This window comes from Pungitius pungitius, chromosome 18 (assembly GCF_949316345.1).
Source record: "Pungitius pungitius chromosome 18, fPunPun2.1, whole genome shotgun sequence".
Taxonomy (NCBI): domain Eukaryota; kingdom Metazoa; phylum Chordata; class Actinopteri; order Perciformes; family Gasterosteidae; genus Pungitius; species Pungitius pungitius.
This window is the reverse complement of record NC_084917.1, coordinates 1,555,223-1,567,702: the sequence shown is the minus strand read 5'-3', so window position 1 is coordinate 1,567,702 and position 12,480 is coordinate 1,555,223. Positions and strand designations below refer to the sequence as shown.

General features: G+C 50.3%; 1 protein-coding gene across 2 annotated transcripts in view; it reads right to left on the bottom strand.

Annotated features, from left to right (window-relative positions):
• Positions 1–12,480, bottom strand: part of adamts6 (ADAM metallopeptidase with thrombospondin type 1 motif, 6) — a 39,818-nt gene that overhangs the window by 18,615 nt on the left and 8,723 nt on the right. For both annotated transcript variants that reach the window (XM_037485510.2, XM_062558902.1), the window contains 6 exons: positions 12,145–12,188; positions 10,067–10,172; positions 8,149–8,295; positions 4,210–4,351; positions 1,675–1,782; positions 53–198 (listed from right to left, as the gene is read on the bottom strand). In XM_037485510.2, coding sequence (XP_037341407.2) covers positions 53–198; positions 1,675–1,782; positions 4,210–4,351; positions 8,149–8,295; positions 10,067–10,172; positions 12,145–12,188 — 693 coding nt within the window. The remainder of the gene's footprint in view (positions 1–52; positions 199–1,674; positions 1,783–4,209; positions 4,352–8,148; positions 8,296–10,066; positions 10,173–12,144; positions 12,189–12,480) is intronic.

Genomic DNA, 12,480 nt, shown 5'->3' with positions numbered 1-12,480 from the left:
CAGCTCCTGGATGTGTGTGTTCAGCTTGCTGTGGCTTACTTTGCCTACTTACGCTGGGCTGTCACAGTGCCTCATGGAGGAGGACACACCGCCCCCACAGGTCCTGCTGCACTCCCCCCACGTCGACCAGGGCCCCCAGCCCCCGTCCTCGCTCTGAGGCCAGGTACCGAACGCCACACAATCCCCCTGGTAGCACCACTGGGGGGGAGAGAGAGAGGGAGAGAGGGGAGCTCAGTCCTCACAACAAAGACACTGAGACCACTTCCTCTTTTCACAGCTAAAATCCACTTGAATGTTGGAATGAACCGAGTTGAACCTACATGGTGTTGTTATGATTATAATGAACACACTGTGAGCTTAGCAAAGCTTAATTGAGCTTCTCCAAAGGCTTCTGCGTGTTTTCGTGATGTTAATGTTGCGTGAGCAGAATACAGAGACAGGTGAGGGGTGGAAACCGGCGCGCCTGCTTCAGGAGGGCATTAAGCCTCGTGCTAAGCTGCCCCCAGCTCCAGGGAGGGGAGGGGATCAGAGTCGGCTCCTTTGTCTCTCCACCGGTGTCACTAGGACCGGGACGGGTCAAGGTGAGCCGCCCTCCTCCTCCTCCTCGACGACGCTTGTTCACGTCGTTAGACGCTGCCTAAACCAGATTAGCTGTGGGAGGAGGGAGGGGGGAAGGGGGGGGGGGGGGGGACTGGTGGAGACACAAAGGTCGCGATCACATAGTAAAACTCCTCTCTCCCTGCTGCTGTTGGAAGGGCCTCTCTCCATTACACGCCGGGTGAGAAATGGCTGACGTTCGTATTCCTTTGAAGCTGAATCCCTCCCCCCCCCCCCCAGCAAGGGCAGAGAGGGTATGCCGCTGGCTCTCCTAGAGCTGTTCCAAAGCCCCCCGGGGCTCAACCTGGGGCCCCCTGTGTTGTCCAGGACCATGTCCGTGGGCCCCGGCCCTCAAAGGCTCCACTGAGCTAATGGTAATGACGGGTGACAGCTCGTGACACTCTGCTATTCTTTCCTTTTAGACCACGGTCCATCCGGTGACAATGGCTGTCTTAATCCGTGTTAAAACTGTCTCCCCTAACCTGGCTGCCATCAATGGCGGGCCGATGACCTAAAGCCTGGCCTGCATGTCTGTCAGTGTGTGTGTGTGTGTGTTGTGTGTGTGCATTGTATGAGCGCACACTCAGGGAATAGTGGCCCACTCAGAGAGGAACAGTTGCAAGTGGAGGCAGTGAGCTAACATTAGCCGCTAAAGCTAATATCCACTAACAGAGACGCTTTTTTAATACAGCTCTGTGATAACATGTTTTATTCCTTGATACCTGAATTTAATGAGGTGTCATCGTATTGTAGTCATCGTACTGGTACGATATTACTCGTATAACCACGAGATATCGTACCGATACAATGTATTGTACCAATACGATATCACGTACCGATACAATGTATCGTACCAATACGATATCTCGTACCGATACAATGTATCGTACCAATACGATATCACGTACCGATACAATGTATCGTACCAATAGGATATCTCGTACCGATACAATGTATCGTACCAATACGATATCACGTACCGATACAATGTATCGGGCGGATACAGAAACGCATATCAGGGCAAGAACCGGTAGAAACTCTGCACTATTGTTGGATTTTCCAGACGTGACGACTTACCCCTTTCTCGATGCTGCCGGTCTGGCACAGAGTCCCCTCGGCTGCAGGGATACTGTTGGTTACACAGCGGTTGCTTTTGCTAAGGCACCAGAGCTCTCTACACACTTCCTGGGAAAGAAGGCAAAAGCAAGTTGGTCAGAAAAAGTCAATTCAAGGTAAAGGCGGGGGGCGGTTTCTCTGTGGCACTCGGGGTTTCCCTTCTCCCAACACGTTGATGTTCACCCCTAAAGGTCAGATCGCGGGAGTTGATGAGACAACATTGGGAAACTCTCCCAGGCAATGCGCTACGGATCACGGCGCATGTTGAGCAACGCGCCAGGGGTCACCGTTGTTGTTGACTTATGAGAAATGAAGAGTCAGCTGGATCAACATCCTGACTAGCGCTCGCTCACGTTCACCTCAGGACCACACGGGACCGCGACATGAGTTCAAGAAATCAAATTTCTGCTTCTTCGGGGAAATAAAGAGTGAGCAACAGGCCTCCCAAGCCCTAGATAAAGATGACTTGTGGGCCTTCCAAATATGTTTTGTATTACTGAGTGGTCTGAATAAACATCTCTGCAGCGTAAGGAGCATCCATTTGGATGGCTAAAGGAAGGGAGTGTGTGTGAGGGAGATAGCGAGAAGACAGCACTAAGTTGCCCCCAAATAAATCAAACCATGAAGTGAACACACGTTACGAGGACGGCGCTGCACAACCTCGCATCGGATTTCCCATTAAACCGAGCCGGGTCTCCACTTCAAAGGCTTTTTACAGGACAATTGTCTACAGCAGAAGAGCGGGCCCATGAAAAAGAGTTATGATCCGCCGCGTAGATCCTTACCCCCCCCCTCCCACGGGGTCAGCGAATAGGCCGCGGTCACGCCGCTCCCCGACCCTGCCCAGATTAAACAGAGTGGCGAGCTGGCGCTCTGCGGTCGCAGCGCTTGCCCTCTGCCAGCTGCTTCCAATCAGCCGCCTTCGTCCAAGAGGTCAGCGGCCCGGCTTTAACGCGGAAGAGGGCCCCGATGGATTTACACATCGGGAGAACGAGCCGGTGATAAAAACTGAAAGAAGGGGGTAAAGTTCCTCGCTAATACCGCCGTCAAAGGTTGTTTCATCACGTTGAGCCTAAGAAATATGAAGTGGCCACTTAAACCAAATTATTGCTATGAATCACAATTAACTTCCTCTCTCAAAGTCTGTGTTACTTTTCCCACGGTGCGATAAGTGTGTATGCCCCCCCTCCCCGTGGTTTAGTTCAGTGAAATATCACTGTTGTGTTGCTCTACATCAGCGCTTCACAAGCTCTTTCGGTCATGACTCCTAAATACAAAGCAGTATTCTATATACTTAATTATTTATTCCCCTTTTTTTAGATTGTTTGATGTGGTTCCAAAGAGGCCAGATTTGATTCACTCGGAGCCTCTGACCCACAAAAATCATCAGGAAAGTTAGAATCCCAAAGATGAGTTGAGTTTCGCCCTCCTTGGCGACACCTGTGTCAGAATGCAGTAACTGCAGGTAGTGTTTTTGGACCTCACTCCTCGGACAGCGCAATGGGACTGTGGCTAAAGACACTTCATCATACTTCATTCAGAGGGCTGTTGGCTCATCTCCATTCAGTCAAAATAATAAATCAGCCAGACTGTCCTTAGGTTAATGTGCAGGAATGCCGACATATGCTAATCTATCGAGTCTAAAATACACCTGGGGCTGATGGGAATTAAGTCTGCCCCTCCCCCACCCTCGCTGTTCCCAGTTTAAACCAGTTGAACAGCACATGTTTGATGGTAAAATTCCATCCTCAAATTTCTATGTGCTTTGGCTAAACTTCTTTTGTTCATCGGGCCGGGCTTCAGAAACCAGCCTCCTTGACTCATTGGACCTTTTATCCCTTCCTGTGGTCACGCCTGTCCTGTAAGTCGGCGCAGAGGGCATCTCTTTCCCAAATGGCTGCATGCAATAGATCTGTTTGTCAGAAGAACACCCCCCCCCCCCCCCCTCCCCCTCTGGTCCAAGGTCCGTGGAATCCAATCCGCTCACAAATGTGTGTCTTTCATGCCGATCTAAAACCACAATTATGAGCTTAGGAGGCAAAATAACAGGCCTTGATTTTGGGGCCTGTCGTAATCTGCTGTCTTTCAATGAAATGAAATAACTCTGTGATCTCAGCTAATCTCCGTCCTCCGATTTCTTCCCGATATTTACCAAATGCAAAACAATATCGCGTTGTTGTTCGAGGATTCTTTCATTTTTACAGAGCGGTTGTTCCTCGTTGCCTTTGTCACATTATTCCGTTGACTTCAATCCGTCACATCATCATTTGGGACATTTTTATTCTGGAAAGGCCCCGCGAGGAAAGACGCCTCCAGTCGTTGGACAATAATGAGACAATTGTCTTCCCACCTGTGAACCCACCTTTGATCTGAACAAGGAAACGTCAACGGCTCATCTTATTAAAAGGGAGAGAAAGGAGCTTCTGTTTATCTTCTAAGGTCCTCACATGATCCATTTGTTGGTCCCTGTGGTGGTGAAAGATGCTGCTTTCTTACCCCATACTTGCACTGGCGTGAGGAGGTTCCGTACTGGAAGCGACACTGCTCGTCCGCGTCGTACACCTGCCCCGGGGCCACTGTTGGGTACAGGAAGTCTCGTTTCATAGGTTCATTGTCCAGACACGTCCCCCGACCTGAGCTGTCAAAAAAACAAACCTACAATAGGATTGTTTCTTACACAAAGAAAGCTTTCTGCACTCGGCCGATGGAACAGAGACAAGTGAGGAGATTAGAGGCCTCTGTGCGGCTGGTGCTGTTTGACTCGTTTAATTTGACCACCAAACCGCCGCGGTGGGGAAGCGCTGTGGGACGTCTCAGATGACATGTGGTTAATGTTGATATCACACATCAACACCTGCTCATCAAAAGGAAGGGGGGCGGGGGAAGAGGGGGAGATCCATCCATCCACCAGGAAAGCAACAGAAAGGAGAGGAAGAGGCGATGGGGAGAGAGCTGAGGCTCATGGGTGCAGGCCGCCCGATGATGTTTGGTCTGTTTTGTCAGATGTGCACTCTCAAAGAACTCACACTCGGGGTTGTTTTGTATTCTAGTAGCTTTAAAATAAAAAACATTCTTTGGTTCTGGGTCGAGACGCTGAGCTTGTTTAAAAGTCAAACGCTTTTCTCGCCCCAGACACAAAATAAAAATGAAGTATTATTCTTTATTTGGTCTTTCTTTTGCCAATTTGCAAGGCCTAAGATCATACCAAAGACCAGTGCCAATAAACAAACAGAGATGTATTTCAGTCAGAGGACTCTCTCAAGGCAAAATACCAGGTCGACTATTTACTATAACTCTGTGTTCTTTCCAGATGTGGCAGCTGCAACATGCAGGGGAATGCCTGCCATCCCTCGAAAGGAAAAGTGGGCCTGCTGACAATAACAACTCAGAGCCAGGCTTCATGTCCATCCGCAACTGGGGCCCAGAATACAGCAGAGAAGAAGATTCAATTTAACATTAAACAGCCGGCTCACCCAACGCATATATTCTCATTTACCTCTGGAGATATCCAGCCGAGCAGATAGACACGGAGCCTTACATTTAAAGAGGTCCCAGCAGCTCTGCTATTACTTTGACTCAAGGTTGTTCTTCTGCTGCCAGGGTTCATGGAAAAGAAATGTGGTTTCTTGTTAAAATGAAAGAAAAAAAAACTAAATTTCACTTGGAACTTAATTCTAACAAACAAATGGATAATGTGTTCTTAAATAAATGTAACTTTGAATGGCTCCGAGCATCGCAAACAAACATCCAATGACTTCTGCTGTCCTAACTAGGGTTCTACTCCACAAGACTGTACTATTAAAGCAACAGGACTGCATTTTGGGGGGAATGCTTGTGCACTTTCTTGCTGACAGTTAGATGAGAAGTTGATACCACTCTCACGTTGAATAAGAAGTATACTGTATATATGAAGTATAAATGCTCTTTTCATGGTTGAGTTTATATTTCTTTTAGAACAAGTTTACCTGCTTGAATGTTTAAAACACACATTATTTATGTCATACTTGTCTAAATATATCTGTATTTACGATCCATTTGACGCACTCCGTTGAGGCGCCTGTCTCTTTAGGAGCCCCCTCCAGTAAAAGGCTGGTCTGCAGTGATTGGCCGGTGAGAAAGACATGGTGCACCTTTGCAAAGGTATCTGTATTGTGATACACTTCCAGGGCTACATTAACATTATTTGGGTTTGTGGATGCACTAAAATGTGTTTAAACATTACAGGTTTTTGTATGTTCCTCCCATTCTTCATCCCCTGTTCTCAGATAATCTCTCCTGCTCCTCGGAGAGAGAGACAGACGGACTGTTCTTCCCTCAGACTGAGTGCAAACATCACTATTTATTAGCTTGGAGAGAGACAAAATAGTCAAAAATTAAACACAGCGGTTATTATGTGACATGGTTGCAAATGCTTCCTGCCCGGTGGAGTCAGCCAACTTCATTTGTCTGAAGGAACCTCTAACGAGCCCAAACAGCAGCAGACCGGCCAGAGGTCCATGCAGATATTAACCAGGCAACAGCATGATCAAAGCAGACTAACCATTACCACGAGCCTAATCATCATTAATAGATTATATGTGGCTCTGACAGATTAATATTACATAAGAGCCGTCCTTTAAAGCCTTTACAACAAACCGCCGTGCGGACTTGGGAGCGTAAACTATGACTGAACTGTGAGTGCTTTCATAAACCATCGCTTAAAATCCCAAACAAAGCGCCACATATTGCTGAAGCAAAGGGGGGGGTGAATCTAGGCCAACGCCGCAGCCACGGTTGTTTACTTGGCTGGAAGAAGCTTGCGCGAAATCCAAAAAGCTGTGATGGAGGGAGAGGGAGGGAGGATAATTGGAGTCTACAGGCACAAAACCTTTTGTAGAACAAATAAAAGCTAAAGGCAATAAAAGCCACAACGAAAGCGCAACAGTCTGATACTAATGGGGGTTGTTTCGAGTTGAGTTGATTCTACTCGTGAAACAAGCAACACAACTCTGTGTCTTTGTCGGCGAGAGCACAGCTCTGGTCATCCTCGGGGCGCCAGGACCGGACAGGGGGGGGGCGGAGCGGCGCAGAAGCGGCTCCTTGTGTCTCGGGCGGAGGCTGGCGCACCACGCCGGGCCCTCCTCTCGCGGCCTTCAGCCACAAGCATCCTGCGCGCCGTTACCAGGTCCAGTCTGCGGCGCCGAAGGAGCCCCTCGCAAGGACTGAAATAGGAAGCTGACCCTGGAGCAGCTGCCTATTCACAGGCCCAAATGATTAATAGCAGAGTCGGCTCGCTTGTGGAGTTGTGGGTCTGGCCTCCAGTATTCCAGGTTCTCTTTTAGCTCTGTGTTTGGTCTCCACCAAAGGGTGAGGGAAGTCTCTGCTACGCTGGTAATTGCTCCACCGGCTACTTGCTGGACGGGAAGTAGACTCATCAGAAGGGTTATTTTGCTTTTAACAGCTGCCTGCCTCAGAGCTTTCATCCAGCATGTGTTCCGTTTCTATTTGTAAAGTTTGTCCTTGTGGCAGCGTCTCACAGCCGGCCAGCCCCTTTGCACAGAGAACAAGCTATTTCTCGCTCATTTTTTGGCGGTGCCTCTAACGTTAAGGACAAATAGTGAGAGGACCCTTTTGGTCCGTCGTATGTTACAAAGAAAAGGAGTCCTTGACCTCATTCTGTGACCATTGAAGAATGGCAGCATGTTTCTCGTCCGCAGGAAACAATCCAGTCCAGACTTTTTGATTGTTATTCCAACACAATGAAAAAAAGCCCAGCACGAAGCGGAGAAATATCCGGCTTCAATCCACTACCAGCAGTCGCCAAAGGGAAATCTGAGGGTCAGTTTGAGAGCAGGAACCAGACCTCTGCTCATCCCTGTGCTACTAGCATAGCACACACCTGTCTGCAGTTGAGTTGCATCGTGGGTAAACTGGCCACTAGGCTTTGACCAGGAAGTATGCATGGACATGCATGTGTGTCTCCTAAGATTCAGAGTCCTGGAAATAAAGGATTCTCCTCATTAGTTTGAATCCTAAAGTAAAGAATCCAACACAGGGAACATCTTGAGGGGACTATAATGAATACAAAAATGAAACCTCATTTAAATCAAACTGAGTTGAGATCGAACACTGTGACTAAGCTATGAACACAATGGAGTTATGAAGCTATGGAGCTATGGAGACGTGTCCCCCTCGATGTCCCCGTGAGGACAGCTTCTCACACGTGTGCTGATCACAGGTGTCTCCGCGCGGTTGTCCAGCCCTCTCTAAGCCTGGCCAGGCGAGCTCTGACATCGCCCGCCTCGCGGTGGGAGGGCGACGGGGCGGAGGGCCCCCGGTTAGCGTGCACGGCCACAATGGGGGAGGGCGGGGAAATAAGCGGGGAAGGAGGGGGAAAACAGGCGAGAACCTCTTCCACACACACACACACACACACACAGAGAAGCGTCCACTTACTCGAGGAAGCTGGTGATGTAGTCCTTGCTGCAGGCCGACCAGGAGAACGGGTTGGTGTTGGCCGTGATGTGGGCGGCCATCAGCTTGGCCGTCTCGTGGCCTTTTGTGCCGCAGGAGTTCCCGATGCCATCGTGGTTCATCCCGAAACTGAAACACACACACACACACACGCACACAGAGAGTAGAGATGAGCCGAAAAAAACAAAGAAAAGGACGTCTCCCCCCGTGCCCCCGGGGGGGGGGGGGGGTGAAAGATGGAGCTCTGTGGCGCTGAAACAGCTGTGTGGAGGTGGAGGGGAGCCATGGGGTCAAGGGTTACACCCTGTCTGGAGCTCGGCAGGGAGGTTCTAATCACCACTCTTGATGCCTGCCTGTCAATCAGCGGCTGCAGGTCTGAGCAGGCTGGGGGGGAGGAAGCGTCCCCTCCCCCCTTTAGAACAGACCTCGTGGTCTGTAACGGTAGCTGCTTATTTATTTTCCACTGTTAGCTGAAAACAAATTATTTTAACAATGATTTTTTTTCTTATTCAAACCGTATCTGTCTGGATATCATGTGACGGGAAGAAATAAACAATCTCAGGTTGCAGCAGGATGTCAAAGCTTACTTTTCCTCACAGACCGGGAGCACAAATCAGGCCTAATGTATATAACAACCCCGACCACATCGCACGGCCTCAACCTGTTTTTCTAAGGCGGGCGTTTATGACATTTTACTCTACTCTGGAAATAAATCAAGCCGCTGCAGTGTGTGTGTTTTTTATACATCCTCTCGGAGCACAGACTATTTTTACAACTGCCCCACAACAGAAGCAGACACGAGACATAATAAAGGAAATCGCCATCTTGCTGAACTCTCTCTCTCGGGTTAGGGATACGTAGACTAATACATCATCATTATTTTGCTTTATATTCAGGAAGAGAGAGAGCCAGAGCTTTGTGGACACACTGACATTTGCATGAGGAAAAATCGTCTGCATGGGGGGGGGGGGGAAGAGAGGGCCACATGTCTGGTGAACTCGAGAAGCAAGTGATGTTTGTTTAAGAGCAATTGTTAGAGAGAAAAAGGTTGTTTCAATTACAAAAACCTTGTTTCGCTCCAGATCAACTTTTTAGATACTTTTTCATCACATCACGACTCATGAAACATGGCAACGAGATGCTTTCTTTGTTTCCCCCCTGTGTCTGTGATGACATCACGCAGGTTCACCAGAACCTCCTTCAGCTCAGACTCCAGCAGAGACCAGTCCACTGTGGACAGACCCAGGTCCTCCAGCAGAGACCAGTCCATTGTGGACAGACCCAGGTCCTCCAGCAGAGACCAGTCCATTGTGGACAGACCCAGGTCATCCAACAGAGACCAGTCCATTGTGGACAGACCCAGGTCCTCCAGCAGAGACCAGTCCATTGTGGACAGACCCAGGTCCTCCAGCAGAGACCAGTCCATTGTGGACAGACCCAGGTCCTCCAGCAGAGACCAGTCCATTGTGGACAGACCCAGGTCATCCAACAGAGACCAGTCCATTGTGGACAGACCCAGGTCATCCAACAGAGACCAGTCCAGATCTGCTGCCGGCAGCAGCTCCTCATCCTCCTCCAGGAGCAGAGCTTCTCCTCTATGGAGACCGAGGACGTGGAATGGACCCTCTGGGGGAAGGGAGGCGCGCAAGAACCAGAACCAGGCCTGAGAGCAGACCGTTAGACCCTGCTGCAGTGAAGCCGTCCACTTACAGACATGATGTGTGTCACAACTCGATTGGAGGCAGATTTTGGTTGAAAAACTTTGATTGTTCAAAGCATTCTAACTATCTAAGACTAAGACATTTTTGAGCCTTGCAGCCCTCCAGGTGACTTCGTCCCGCCGTCAGCACGCAAAGTCACATTTTACGGTTCACGTTTCGGATCAGTGTTAAAAACTCACTTGTGGCCAATCTCATGCGCGATGGTGAAGGCAGAACCGAGGCCGATGTCTTCGTTGATGCTGCAACTCCTCTCCGGCTCGCACATCCCAGCCACTGAGGCCAAACCTACACACACACACACACACACACACACACACACAGGGTCAAGACCAAGCGTCCTTAGGATCCACGGCTCAAAATCTGAGATTCCACACATGTGACCTCCTGTTCACTGGGAGGGGGCACGGGGGGACGGGGGGGTTTGAGTTTAGAATCAGCGGCCAGACTGAAAATGTCTAGACCAGAGCTGGATTCATACATTTCAGTTCATGTAACAAGGGGTCTCCTAAAGGCAAGGAGGGAATATAAGAAGCCCTTCACCAACACCACACCAGAAAGCTGTTAGGAAGTATAGATGTTTTCCTCACAGCGAGGGAGGGGGGAGGGGGGGGGTGTTCAGAGTTGAAACTGCTCCATAATCCAGGTGTCGCAGGTCCTTCTTTCCTAAAGCCTGACAGGTCAGATAAGGGGACAGGAGGCAATTCTTCACAGATTAAATCTACAGGTGACTGCAGAGAGGATCGTATGGCAGCACAAAGCAGGTGTGTGTGTGTTGGGGGGGGGGGGGGGGGGCGGGGGTAGGGTTGCTCTCCATTGTGCCTTCATTGCACTCTAATGCGAATCATTTATGCGCAAATTGCAATTGGACACAAAGACAGGTGGATTGAAGCCGTCTGTCCAAACAAAGCTGCTGAAACGAAACCCAAATAATACGCAGCCTCCTCACAAAGGGTTCAACAACTGGACGGGCTGCACAAACTGCCTCCGTGCTTAAAGTGGCGTGGCTCTCGTCTTCTCCTCGTCGCTAAGAGGCTAAACAAGAATAGACTCGCAAATCAGGAGGCCGCTGAAACCATTACAGCCGGCGCAGAGGCAGCCTGAAGGTGAAGAGAGAAGCACGAGAGGGAGGGAAAGGAAAGAGGGTGGCTACTCTGCGATTAGTTTAAGAATGTGTGTGTGTGAGAGAGAGAGTAAAGTGTGTGTGTGTGTGGGGGGGGGGGGGTCGAGGGTGAGCGCAGACACACACAGACCCTGCATTGCTTGTTGTTTTCTCAACACTGGGGTGGACTGTGCATTATCTCCAGCCCCGTGATTACTCAGCGACCCCGAAGGCCAGCGATCTGACCCCGGGATCGTGATCCCCGCGAGGAAGAGAGGGGAGGGAGGGGGTCAAGGAGGGGGAGGGGGGGGGGGGGGGGGTTGAGACAACGAGGAAGCCGAGCAGATGCCAGTGCAATTAAAGCGACCGGGGAATGTGACGAATGCGGTCAATCTGTCAAACCAGCCCTGAAGTCACAATATTACCTCCAAGATATACTGTGGTGCCTGCAGGGCCTGTGCAGAGATAAGATGGGGAGAGATGGAGGAGGGAGAGAGAGAGAGAGAGAGAGAGAGGGGGGGGGGGGGGGGGGTCTCTGCCACAGCTCGCCGTCCTCCTTCCCACCACCCGATACCATCGCGACCGGCATATCACCCACTCTATCTCCCTCCTGCATACTCCAACACTCCCTGTAATAGTCCTTCATCCCTTCTAGATCCCTTTCAACTCCTCCCCCCTGTCACTACTCTCCTCTTTATCCCCTCAAGTCGTCCTGACACATACCTTTTCCTTCCTCCCCCCCCCCCCCCTCCGCCCCCCGGTGGGAGTGTAAACACGGCGGACAAGGCCGAGGCTTAGCGGGCTTTTGCAAAGCGGAGGCCGCGCGAGGAGGTGACCACGGCCGCCCAGGTCCGCGGGTCGCGCCGAGGAGCTATAATAACACAAGTGGAGACATCCTTCTCATTATGTCTCACAGGAGCCGTCTGGTGTTCTTCTAAAAGGAGACGGCGAAGGTTGCTAAATAAGGTTTGTCTGAGGACACGTTGAGGGGCCGAACGTGAAAACGGAAACCTCTCCAGGGGAGGGAGGGAGGGAGGGAGGGAGGGAGAGAGAAGAATGAACTCCCAACCCAGAGAGTCACAGTCAACACCGGCTGAGATTACCAATTTGGCAAGAAAACACGTGTTAAAATGCACCGAGCTGCCTTAGTCCACTCACCTAAGGTACCACAGGGCTTGTTCTTGTAGGTGCAGATGTCGTACCTGAGGACGGGCAGAAAAAAAGACAACACAAGTAATTAAATGGACCCTTTTTTTTTTTCTTTCTTTTGAAACATGCACAGTGGTTTCTTCCACTGGCTGCTTGCCATTCCATTCTTTCCACGTTTAATCACGCGTTCAGATCTCATCTCAACCTCAGCGCATCACGCAGTCGTGACAGGTGGTGGTTCTGGAGAACACCTGGCTCCATCCTCAAAGGCCTCACTCAATGCTGCGTCCCGACCGTTAACCCCCGTAACTCACGTCCAGGTAATCCAATAGAGTGGGAGGAGTG